Source organism: Podarcis melisellensis (genome assembly GCF_964234715.1).
Source record: "Podarcis melisellensis genome assembly, chromosome: 8".
NCBI lineage: Eukaryota > Metazoa > Chordata > Lepidosauria > Squamata > Lacertidae > Podarcis > Podarcis melisellensis.
The window spans coordinates 47,695,089-47,707,819 of record NC_138540.1 but is presented as its reverse complement, the minus strand read 5'-3'; the positions used below and the strand labels follow the sequence as shown (position 1 = coordinate 47,707,819).

Sequence of the window (12,731 nt, the reverse complement as noted above, 5' to 3'; positions counted from 1 at the left end):
TCAAGCTTCTATATGCATAAATCACCTCTACCAATTACTGTGTAGACTTTGTGGCAATCTATTTTGTGTGTGTGCTTGTGTGTGGACCACTGGTTAGAGTCTGTGGCCTCCTCAGATGGTCTGAGGCTACAACTCCCATCATCCCTCACCACTGGCTATGCTGGCTAGAGCTGATGGGAGCTAGAGTCCAAGAACACCTAGATTTGTTCTGGTAAGGTTTCATCCAAGTCTTCAGTCTGGCTTCATGGTCTACAGCAGACACCCACCGTAAGGTCACTGCTGTTTCTCTCTCCTACACGTGCTTCCAAAATAATGTGGACTTAGGGTGGGCAGACTTCAGATTATGCTTTTTTACAAGAACTCCAAGGATTCACCCACCAAAGCCAGGCGCAAAATATAGTACATTTAGATATATACTCAGAATTGAAGAATTCTAAGCTCGGGAATTTGCTATGCAGACATAATTTGATGCAAACTGCTTCAGAAATAATGAGGAACATGGCAGCAGGTATAGAAAGGTGAGCAGTGAACAAATTCAATGGCAGCTGAGAGCATAGAAGCAGGTGTGGAGAAGAGGGGAGCAAATTATAGCATCTGGGAAGAGGTTCTATAATATGACAATGAGAAGCTTAATATTTAGGTGGTACATGGCAGAAGGACAGTGGAAAGAAGTCATGATAAGGATGGCCTTTAGACCGCCAAGCTCCACAAGGTGAAGACTAACCTAATAGGTTCCAGCCTCCTGGAGTATCTAGGAAGCACAGCTCCTGCCACAGCCAATGAAAAGGAAGGCAGGGATGGCAGGGATGGCATGGGCTGTTCTCATTTTCCACCTTGGTCAGAATAGGATGTGGCCACATGTCGTAGCTGCCAGTCACTCACATGCCCATTAAAGCCAGCCCGCAGACCACTTGTGTATTGCACATACTTAAACAAAATTACTAAACCCATGTGGAATTTTTACAGGAAATGTCTGCCTTGAAACAGGATAGCAGAGATGCATAGGTGAATGCATGTGAAAGGGACATGAATCAGATTGAGACTGATCCATCACTAGGCAATTCCACCTTGTGAGAAAACTAACTTAGCAGCAGATATATTTAACATACAAACAGGACAGTGTTTGAGAGGTACTCTAGGAAAGTCAATATAGTCAACAAGGTAAGCTAGCACCAGAAGCACCACTTACTCTGTGCAAATTTCGGAGGGTTGTCGTTGACATCGGTGAGTGTAATTGTCACAGTGGTGGTTCCAGACAATCCGCCCATGTGCCCACCCATATCTTTTGCTTGGATGACCACCGTGTATTCCTCTTTGGCTTCCCGGTCCATGTTTGAAAGAGCCGTTTTAATAATTGCTGAAAGGAAAGAAAGAGAAGACAAACAATAGAGATGAAGTTTACAGGGTGACACACAATTGACCAAGAACAGGTTAAAGAGTAGGGTGCTTTTCCTGAAGCTGTATGTGTTTGGGTAACATGCATTAAATACTTTTATTCAATACCAGCCCTGATCCATCAGGGCTTATGTTCTCAGTATTAACAAAAGATCCCCTCTTGTGTATTCTCCATCCTTCCCTTCTGTACGTTTGGTGTTTGGTTAGTCAGCCTCCCCAGCTTCCCATTCTTCTGTGGCAGCTCAATAAAAACATTGTGATATAACTCCTCTAATGGGGCCTTTTAGAGCATTCAGTGCTGACACCCAGGGAGGCTGCAATAAGTATTGGAAAGAAAAAACACCCAGGCCATCCTCAGCGAGCTCACAATGATAAATTAATCTCACCCCCACACCAACTGAATCTCTAAATAAATTCTAAAGCAGCCTATAAATGATGGATTATTTTTTAAACAATACTCATTCTTGTAAAGAATTTTTTTTAAAAAAAATGGAGGACAGGTAGAAAACTGGCTGTTCCACAATCTCAAGTGGATGCAATGGTCCAAAGCAGCAGGCAGATTTGCAGTAATCAAAGAGCATTTAGTGTGGGTGTGGAAGTGCATGTTTTGCTGTTAAGTCTATTAGTTGCTAGGTGATCAATCTATTAGCAGCCAAATTCATAACAGTATAGAATTTTTTCTTGAGGGGATGCCCCCTACTAATCCAGTTTTTGAATCATTTTTTAAATGAAATCATTTGTCTGTGAAAAGAGAGCAAGAAGTTCAAGTTATGGAATCATCTTAGTAATAAGTGAAGCGTTAAGAGTGTCAAGGGGAATTCAATCCACCAGTGCAGTGGGCTTTTAAAATCACTGTGCTCCAGGGGTTTCTTTCTCAGACATGGGAAAAAGAAGAAGAAGGGGGTGGGGGAACCCCACTTCCATCCAGGAGCTTATCCTCTTGGAGCTCTCAGCTGGATGACTCTGTGTATGTGGAAACATTTACAATTATACACTATTCATGTCTTCTATTAACAATAGTATTATTTGAAAAGTGGCAATTCTCTAACAAAGTGAGATCATGCAGCCCATTTCTTTGTATTGGGGCATAGCTGAGAGATATTTAGATTGACATTAGTGAGAAACATAAAAAGCCTTGAAATCCAGAAATCCGGAACTAACTCAATATAGGCTCTGGGAGTAATTATGTGAACATTTTTTTTAAAAAAAAACACCTAGTGATAACTACGATCCTGTAGTGGTTGAGGAAGAAGAGGAAGAGGAAAAGGAGGGAAATAAGAGTATGCTGGATCAGACCAATGCCCCATCTAGCCCAGCATCCTGTTCTCACATTGACCAATCAGATGCCTGTGGGAAGCCCTCAAGGAGGATCTGAGCACAAGAGCTCTTTCTCTCCGGTAGTCCCCAGCAACCAGTTGTGGAGGCAGAGCATAGTGGTCATGGTTTGTAGCCATTGATAGCCTTATCCCAGGCTTCCTCAACCTCGGCCCTCCAGATATTTTGAGACTACAGTTCCCATCATCCCTCACCACTGCTCCTGCTAGCTAGGGATCATGGGAGTTTTAGGCCAAAAACATCTGAAGGGCTGAGGTTGAGGAAGCCAGCCTTATTCCATTGATTTTATTTAAATAGCTTCTTTTTAAAAGTCATCTAGGTTGGAAGTAATCACTGCCTGCTGCGTGAGTGATTTCCATAGTTTAACTATGCTCTGTGTGAAGGAAGAGGATGGCAAAATTTGGTAGGTTCAGGTCCAGTAGCAGGTTTTAGGGGTTTGGCAATGCTTGGCTGAAAGGAGAACAGAGCATGTGAAGTTCTCAAATTCTTCTTCAGCTCAGCTTAAAATCCACGCTGGAGAAGATTTGGTGGTTTATGCCCTCCTTTGAAAGGCTGCTTGAAGGAGAGTCCACTCTTCTCAGAGGAACTTATTGCCCCCCCTCAATGGTCCCATTTGGAGTCAGTTTTGCTCCCCCCATCAGTTTCCAGAGGACATTCTTTCTAATCACCCCTCTAGGTAAAGCAGGTGACGATAGATAGATAGATGATAGATAGATGATAGATAGATGATAGATAGATGATATATAGATATAGATGGATGGATTTGCTCAGAAATAACTGAAATATTTTCTAACTTGTGGAGGTGGGGTGCAGAGATGCCCCCACTAATTTTCAACACAATGGCATGTGAGCCACTGCAGTTCACCCATCTTCAGTGAGAGAGATATCAACATCTGGAAGTCTTCCTTGTATGGCTGCGTACTTCCATTGTTGTGTGCAGAATGAAAGAGAGCTTTGTGGAAGGACAGGTCTCTCCCCTCTTCCAACAAACTATTCAGGCTGTTGTAAGTGGCAAGAAACCAGGGATCACAAAAGTGGTGCTTGTGGGCAACTAGGTGCCTTCAGAGACCTTCTCTGGTTTCCACAGGGTACCTTCTTCCCCCACTGAAATTAGGATAGAAAGAAGAATCTTTTTGTAGCCAGTAGAATAGTTAGCATTGTGCACTTGTTTGCAGGGTGTGTGTGTGTGTGTGGTGTCCACAGCAGTCTTTCTTGTTTGAAAATGTGCCCATTAGACCCCAGACATTTGGCAACCCCTGCAATAAACAACTTAAAACCTTATTTTTGCCTGCTTTTCCCTTTCCATGTTTGCTTCCTCTGTTGACTCTTCCCCTTTCCCCCATCTAATTCCCCCCTTTTTTGAATCCAGTGTTTGCTTTTCGAAATACATCCTTTAAAAAAACCTCAGTCACATAGACCACAAGGGTATATTTTCTCCAATTCAGGATCTGAGACAGATTGGGCAAATTGCTGAGTATGAATTTAAGAGCTCCTTGAAAAGTAAATCTCATTCTACCACTGTTTTATTTGCTCTTGGGCAATATGACACCAATAGCCATTTTAGGAGAATAATGAGAATAATAAATAGCAACCTTTAAAAAAAGACTCTAATGTTAGGGGACAATTTAAGGAGATGTTTAAGTATGGTTTATGGCCAAAATATTTGCTTGTCCATATATGCTTCCCTACCTTTAAACTGCAGGGCTTGGGGGAATATTGAGAAATGAGTAAATGGCAGTGTGCCACCTCCCTTTCTCTCATCATTTTATTTCATTCTTCCTGTCTCAGATCTTGCTTGGCAACTTGGAGGAGTAGGCGGCTAGCATTCCTTCAATGGTCAGATTTGGTGCTGGATCTAATGCTATAATAAAAGCCTAGGTTTGCATTCAAACCAGCACTAAGGAGATAGTGGTATTGGGCAGGCAGAAATGTTTGTGCTGATGGAACAATCTACCGTGTCTTCACCCTACATGGGAAGGCTATGGGGCACATGACGGGGAGGAATGGGAGAAAGTCTGTGAGCTTGCACAACTATTCAGTTGAATGCAGAGTTTGGCAATTATATTACTTACACCCATAAGATAAATATTGCCCAGTTCATACTGTTTTTGGTAGGAAAGCTTGGATTCCTCCTCATGGTTTCCCAAATAGGTGACTGTTGCTGTCAAGTCTTGCAGCAACATCTGGTGGATTGCATGGTAGGCATGAAAATATTTCATTTAAATCTTTATATTTCTATGTTGCTAAATAGGTGTTAATTGCCTGCTGGCAAAATAAAAATAAATTAGCAAGCAATATACAACAGCAACAAAAACCCCATCAGACGATTGAGTGGCATATTAGCACAATAGCACAAATTAAGCCCTTTTATAACAGTGCAAGAAAATGAGAATTCCCCTCTTAACTGTGCTTCAACACTAACAATGCTAGAGTTTGGGAAGTGTATTATTAGTGATTAGTGATTATTTTATTTTTAAATTTTTATATTGCACTTTTTACCATCTAGGTCTCAAAGTGGCTTACACTTGTATAGAAAATATACAAAACTTAAAATACAAATTAAACCTCAAATATTTAAAATTTCAGAAATTTAAATGAAGATCAGCAGGATTTTTTTAAAAAAATAAATAGGTGAGCATTCACAATGCAAATGCCACCTGAAATAAAATTGTTTTAACCAGGTGACTGAAACTCATCAGTGACAGGGCCTATCTGAGCTCTACTGGGAGAGAGCTTCACAGAGTTGGGCCCTCAACAATGAAGGCACAATTCTACTCCATGGGGGACCAAAATGATTTCAGTGAACAACTTAAGATGTACAGGCTAAGGTAGTTCTTAAAGTATCCTGAGCCTAAGTTATTCAGGGCTTTGCACACTAGTACAAGAACTTTGTTTTGTTCCTTACCATGGTCACTGCTGGAGGGTTGCAAGTTCTGCATCCCTATTCTAGAGCATCTGATGAAGTCCAGGAAGCTACAATCACATCGCTCTTAAAAAACACACACTCAGAAATGTGGAAACTTTGTTCTGATTTAGCTCCTTTTATTTAAAGAGTAATTTTCAGTGTCACCTGTCTGATATAATCAGAGACAAATAGAATTATGTGTATATTCCCATATAACTTTGCACATCATTTACTGCCAACTGAATAAGAGTGTAAATGGAGCAGAGAAAGGGAGATAGACTTTCCAGAAAATTGTATAATGCATCTAACTTTCCGAATACGTTTGATTCAAACTATACTCTATTCGAGAGAGAGAAATGGGCAGCTCATAAATGTACCTGGACATCAATCCCTGTATGAGTCATGGAACAAGAGATTTGCATCAAGGCCACACATTCATTTTAAAAACAAATGATAAACAAAACGAGTGAGCTGCTTTTGATTTAATTAATAAAAAAATGAATGAGAATTCAAACAAATGAGTTCCAAATGATAATCCACTCATTTTTCATTCATTTCTCATCTGTTTCATTTGTTATTGTTGTTGTTGTTGTTGTTGCTTTAATTGGAACCTAGCTTTAATATCATGTACAGGTCACAGAATGGGATGGAGGGGGAGGGAGGGGGAGAGAGCAGTTAGATTTGTCTATGAAATATTTTAAATTGCCTGTAAAAAGGAGACTTTTTGTCTTTCTATCTGAAAGGTCTGTCCCTCAGGATGGTAGCAGAATGCTTGAAAAATGCATCTCAGTATAATAGCAAACTAGCTAGGGATGAGGGAGATATTTCACTCAGTTTCCACTTAAAGTTGAACCCACTTCTTCCACATTTTCCTAGAGTATATGCAAACCAAAACACAGCCATCCTGCACTTCTCTGAATTTTGCAGTGGAATTCTTCAGCAAAGTAATATATACAAAATGCATATACTAGAATAAAATGTGCATATTAATGCATATGTTAGTGAAAATAACATACAAAAATGCATTATATTAAGCAAGATTGCATACAAAAATGCATATATTAGGATAATCTCATACTAAAAGTTTTCATGAATTTTCAGTTCCAACTGATATGGAAATGTGTAGAACTGAATTTACGATTGGAAAAAATGAGAAACAAAGAGAAACCAAAGTTGGAAGATGCAACACAGGGATCAAAAATCACACAAATAAAAAGGTTGCCCGCCCCACCCCGTTTACCCTTCCACCCACAAGAAAATAGGAATGTCAGAAGAGCCTATTAGATCAGACTAATGACCCACCTAGGCCAGCATTCTGTTCTCACAGTGGCTAACCAAATGCATCATGGGGAACCTGAAAGCTTGTCATTATCAGCAAGTGGCATTCAGAGGCTTACCACCTCCAGCAGTCAAGATAGAACACAGTCATCATAGCTCGTAGCTGCCTATAGCCTTATGCTTCATGTCTAATCTTATTTTAAAGGCATCTAAGTTGGTGGCCATTGCTACGTCTTCTGGGAGTGAATTCCAGGATTTAACTGTGCGCCGTGTGAAGAAGTACTTTCTCTCTCTCCTCCTCACTTCCCGTCTCTGAATCTTCCAGCATTCGGCATCATTGGATGCCCACAAGTTCTAGTTGGAGAATAACAGTTCTTGATCTGCTTTCTTCACACCAGGCATAATTTTATACATCTGCAACATGCCACCTCTTACTCACCTTTTCTTGAAACTGAAAAGCACCAACTGTTGTAACCTTTCACTAGAGGGGAGCTGCTTCAACCCCTTGAACATTTTGCTTGCCCTTTTCTGAACCTATTCTAGCTGTACAATATCCTTCTTTGAAGTGAGGCAACCACTTCTCTCCCCTTCTTCAATTGTTTCCCCTATGTTAAATTTTAGATTATAAGGTCTTTGATGCCGACACCTGTCCGTTTGTACTCTGTAAAGCATCATGGATCTCTGATGATGCTATATGAATCATAATAAATATTAAACAATAGCAGTGGTAAACTGACAGTTATTAGAATGGAACTGAATTATGTTATGTGATAAAGCCTATTTGCAAGGTGGAGGATGAGAAGCAAGATACCAGCTAACTAAGAGGCTTAGTAGAGATTGCTGGCAAGTCCAAGTGGTACTGTTTCAGATTTCTAATTAGCCCTCTGCTTGAAACCATACGCTCTAAAGCATGAGTAGCCAACATCATACCCTTTATGATGCTGGACTGCAACCCCCATCAGCCTCAGTGAGCATGGTCAATGGTCGAGGATGATCAGATGTACAGTCCAGCAACATCTGGAGAATATAATGTTGCCTACCATTGCTCTAAAATGTATCATATGGGGGAGAATGCCATGGGAGGGGGCAAGTAAATTCAAGGTGTTTGACCCTGAACACCAACAGCTTCAGGAAGAAGCTATCAGAATGATCAGTAAGAACTTGGAATTTCAGCAACAGTACCCTTGAAAACCCACAGCTATTTGTAATTGTCCCTGTAAGTGGCTCCTTAAAAAAGAGGTGGGGTAGAATTTGCAAACTACTTAGGATATGATTTCTATACAGTATTGTGTTATTCATCCTGGAGTTGTTTTCTTCACTTTTTGGTGACCAGGAGGAAATGACTCATCTGCCTTCTTTGTTTGCTAAATACTACACCCATTCCTGGCACAGACCTTTTCTTCTGCACTAATGTAATCAACACATAGTGATTGCTTTATCACCTTTTAGGACATCACCTTCAACACTCCCCACACACATACAAGGACATACAAAAAGTGTTCCTTTCCCCCCTCTCATTAGCACATCTCAAATATTTGATAGGCAAGCTTATATCTTCCCATAATCACTTCTTACCTAATGTACACAAATTACAGCAGATGCTCAGGTTACAAACATGATCCATGCGGGAGGCACGTTCACAACCTGCAGCATTTGCAACCTGCAGCACCACATCTGTGCACGTGCGGGTTGTAATTCGGTGCTTCTGCGCATGTGCAAAGTGCAATTTAGCGCTTCTGTGCATGTGCAACTGCCAAAACCTGGAAGTAATCCGTTCCGGTACTTCCGGTTTCGGTGCATGCATAACCCGAAAAAACGCAACCGGAAGCATCTGTAACCCAAGATATGACTGTACATACTTATCTGTCAAACATCTCATGTCATTCTCTATCATTTCTCTCACCTTAGTACTGAACATTTTAAAATGAAAAAAACAAACTTGTACATCTTTGCAGTATTCCCACAAAAATCAGTAATACTGCATACTGATAGATGAGAGAGAAAGATTCAAGATTCATAAAGTGAAACATGTTGAAGATGGACAGAAAGAAAAGTCAGAGAAATTGTGAGTGGCCAATATTTTAAAATTATACAGAGGATCTAGCTGGATCTAGGAATGGGCAAAACTACAAATTTTAGTTTCTACCAGTTTCTCAATTTTATAATCTTAAACTCAGTTTCCCCTATTTTCACAACAGTTTGTTTGCTTGCTTGTTTGTTTTCAAAATAAAAGTCCAGATGAAAATCAATCAGCATTCATTGTGAATTTCTCCTAATATTCATGGTGGTTTTTTTATGCCTCCAAGTGCGACTTCTGGTCACAACGACATGACATCACGTTACATCGTAGGTGTCTTTGGTTACCCATGATCTGGGGCCCACGTCAGCACCCCTGCTGAGCTGCAATTTTTCAAAGAAGAAAGATGAAACCTGAAAACCTCAGCATTCTTTGTGAGCGATGCAGTCAATAGCAGCAGTAGTAGAAGCTAAGCTTTGTGATGATGGACAAGCAAGCTGCTTAAGATCTCTCTTTTGGACCAGAGAGAGAAAAGTGTATTGAACTGCAATAAGTTCTAAAAAAAAGGCTGGGCCACATTGCTAACTTGTTTAAGAGCAGTGTGTTATTTTGTATCCTATAACATTTAATTGTAACTATATTAAGATAGTTTTGCAGTACAGGTTTGAAGCTCATTCTTGTGGCGGAGAAAATTATTTTCTACTCTACACAAAGTGTAACAACTCTAGCACACCTATGCTTAGAAGTTATTTGACAATCCTTTCATATCAGTAAATATTTCATCAACTGGGGCCGCAATGCATGTGCTTAAGTAAAACCCAGTTCATAATCAAATTATATTGCAAGAGAACATTGATGAAACTGGTGCTTAATTGGAAGTAGCCTTTATATATATATGTTTGTCTTTTTCCCAAAGGGAAAATCCTTTAGGATCCAGATGATGATCCTCAGTAATTATGGAATCTGAAGTTAATTAGAGAAGCTAGTATTACTTTGGCAGTTTAAAAAGAAAAAAGCCCTTATAGTCTCCAGCAAGTCTGAGCCTTACATTTTTAGGGCTTTATAGGTTAAGCCCAGTTCCGCATGGAGACTTTAGCTCCTGCAGATTGGATAGCCCCAATCTAATGTGCTCCATTTAATAAGCAGGCTTCCTCATTATATACTAGTTTCATGTTCAGATTGGTCTCATGGTATACAGTTTCAATTGCACACCTGTGCAACCACACAGCATTTAATGGATTTGCTCAGATGTAACTTAGGGCATTGCTAGAAGTTAATGAGTTTGCAAATATGACCTTGTAAACACTCCTGGGTTAATACAAATAAAGTGGAATCTAGGAGAAAAAAAGAGGCCACTCCCTATAGGCAATACTGGTGGTACAAAGCTGTTAATATGTTCAGAAAGAAAGTCATGTTTGCAAGAATATATTTATCTAGCAGCAAGTCCAACTAATATCCATAAACGATATTTCCAATTAAGGATCAGCTCCCATAATGTCCTTGGAGATGTGGGTTCATTTATGTGCAATGCACCCATCCACTCCTAATGAGCTGGGTTTTACCTGAGGACAGGTCTCTCAGTTACAAGTCCACTAAAAAGCACATGAATATCTGAACCACATGAATATTCAAGGACAATTTGGATGTAGCTTACAGAAGACCAAATAACTCATGATTCTGTACTTGTTGGTACAATTTCAAAAAAGGGACTCACATCACATCTACAATTCTATGATCTCGTCACAGGAGAGCAAGCATCTACTGTGGACATAAGATCATGATCAGAATCTAACAAATAGGCTAATGTCTACCTACCTAGGTTTTCTCTAGCAGTGGTTAACCACAGCAAACAAACTCTTATTTAACCTTTCTTTGTTGAGTAGATATTTCTGGTATTTGATCTCTTTCACCCCCAATAATTATTCATTCTCTCTCTCTCTCTCTCTTCCTATCAGTACAATAGTTTTGAACACAATATGGTTGGCTAATGGTAGTCATTTCAACAGCATAGAGAGCAAAATCAGAATGAGCAAATGTTCTCAAGGTAGAAATCCATTTCTTAAGGGATTGTAAAATGACTGAGGAAGGGCAAAACTCATTCATTCCATTCCTGTGGTTAATGGAGAATCATTCCCATCTTCTTTCATACTTAGTTACTAGTTGTATTTCTACCATCATGAACAAAACTTGCAAGCCTACACATACTTACTAGGGAATAAGCCTTGTTAAAATTAGTAGGACTTACCGGTACTTGCAAGCAAATGGTCATGCTGCAAATTTGTCATTTTACTGCCTTGTGTATATTTCTCCCCCACCCCAGATTTCAATTTCCCCAGGGACATTTCTATTTCTAGCCCTGATCATTTGAACTGTCCTACTCTGCAGATTCTACAGTTCTATCACATTCTGTTCAAGATGCAGTTGTCAAAACTCCATGGAATTTTCTAAATAGAGGCACATGGGAGATGAACTGGAAACATTACATTAGAAATATAGGAATTAAATATATGAAGCAATCACTTTTCTCAATGCTCACAAACACATTTGATATTTTTTGAGCTAAGAATCATGTAAAAAAATGGAAATGTATGAAATTTGGAAAAAGTATGAAAAGTTTCTGCATTGGTTGGGCTAGATGACCCTTGAGGTACCTTCAAAATCTACAATTCTATGAAATCTGAAGGATAATTGCATCCTGATCCACACATTAATCTGGAATTAGTTCAGATCTGTTCCCTTTACTTAGAATGGCAGAACTCTTGCTTTCTTCTGTGTCTGATTTTGCATATTAGTCTCAGCTTACTACAATCCCAAAACTCAAAAGAAAAGCAATAGCACAGGGGTTCAATTACTTCAGCAAACTCCTATGAAATGTAAATTAGTTAAATACAATTGGATGTTGTTGTTGTTCCTGTTGCTGTTCTGCCATGCCTCTATTATAGAACAAGGTGCCACTTTAGATTATGTGCCATTACAGTAATTGCAATCGTAATAATGACTGTTTTGATTTAGACCATCTCCACCTCACATTAGGTGAAAAATAAATATTCCCGCTGAACTTCTAGAAAACAACTATGGGTAGGGGGCTACAGTGGGGACTAGAAGTCAGTGAGTTATTAGAGAATAAACAAAACTTGCATGCTTTTATAAATAATATTAGAAAGACAACTTCTCAACAGAGGGAAAAAAATAAGTTAGAGCTTCATAAGAAACTGGCAGATGATGGTAGCGATTTATAGAGGCTGTAATGATGTGAGCCACTGTAAGATACATCACTAATTTGGTGTCACTGCAGAGTGTGTTTATCCTGCCTGATAAGCTGTTGATCTTTTTTTAAAGTATTGTTTGTTTTTGCCTTCTCGTTAATGAAATAACGGCAGGGCTACAAACCTATTGTGTTTGCAACCACACAGAGTGGGGCGGAGGAGGATGTTATACTGTGGTGGTGGGATAATAATAATAATAATAATAATAATAATAATAATAATAATAATAGAACAACAACATTACTTACAATCACAGATTTGTAGAGTTGGAAGGGACACTGAGGGTTATCTAGTCCAACCTCCTGCAATGCAGGAATCCAAAAGGAGCAATGACAGATCTGCTTAAAAACTTCCAAGCAAGGAGAGAACACCACTTTCCAAGGGAGTCTACTCCACTGTTAAACAGCTCTCGCTGAATGACATACTCTTCACTGACAGAAATCAGTGTGCCATATTGAGTTCATTTATTTTATTTTTATTTAACAAATTTATATACTGCTTGACTGTATATAAAGAGTTTCTAAGTGTTACCACA

At 39.4% G+C, this 12,731-nt stretch overlaps 1 protein-coding gene across 1 annotated transcript in view; it reads right to left on the bottom strand.

Annotated features, from left to right (window-relative positions):
* CDH8 (cadherin 8) overlaps positions 1-12,731 on the bottom strand; it is a 221,297-nt gene that overhangs the window by 85,898 nt on the left and 122,668 nt on the right. The window contains exon 5 of the mRNA XM_081921769.1: positions 1,190-1,357. Within this exon, the coding sequence (XP_081777895.1) occupies positions 1,190-1,357 (168 nt within the window). The remainder of the gene's footprint in view (positions 1-1,189; positions 1,358-12,731) is intronic.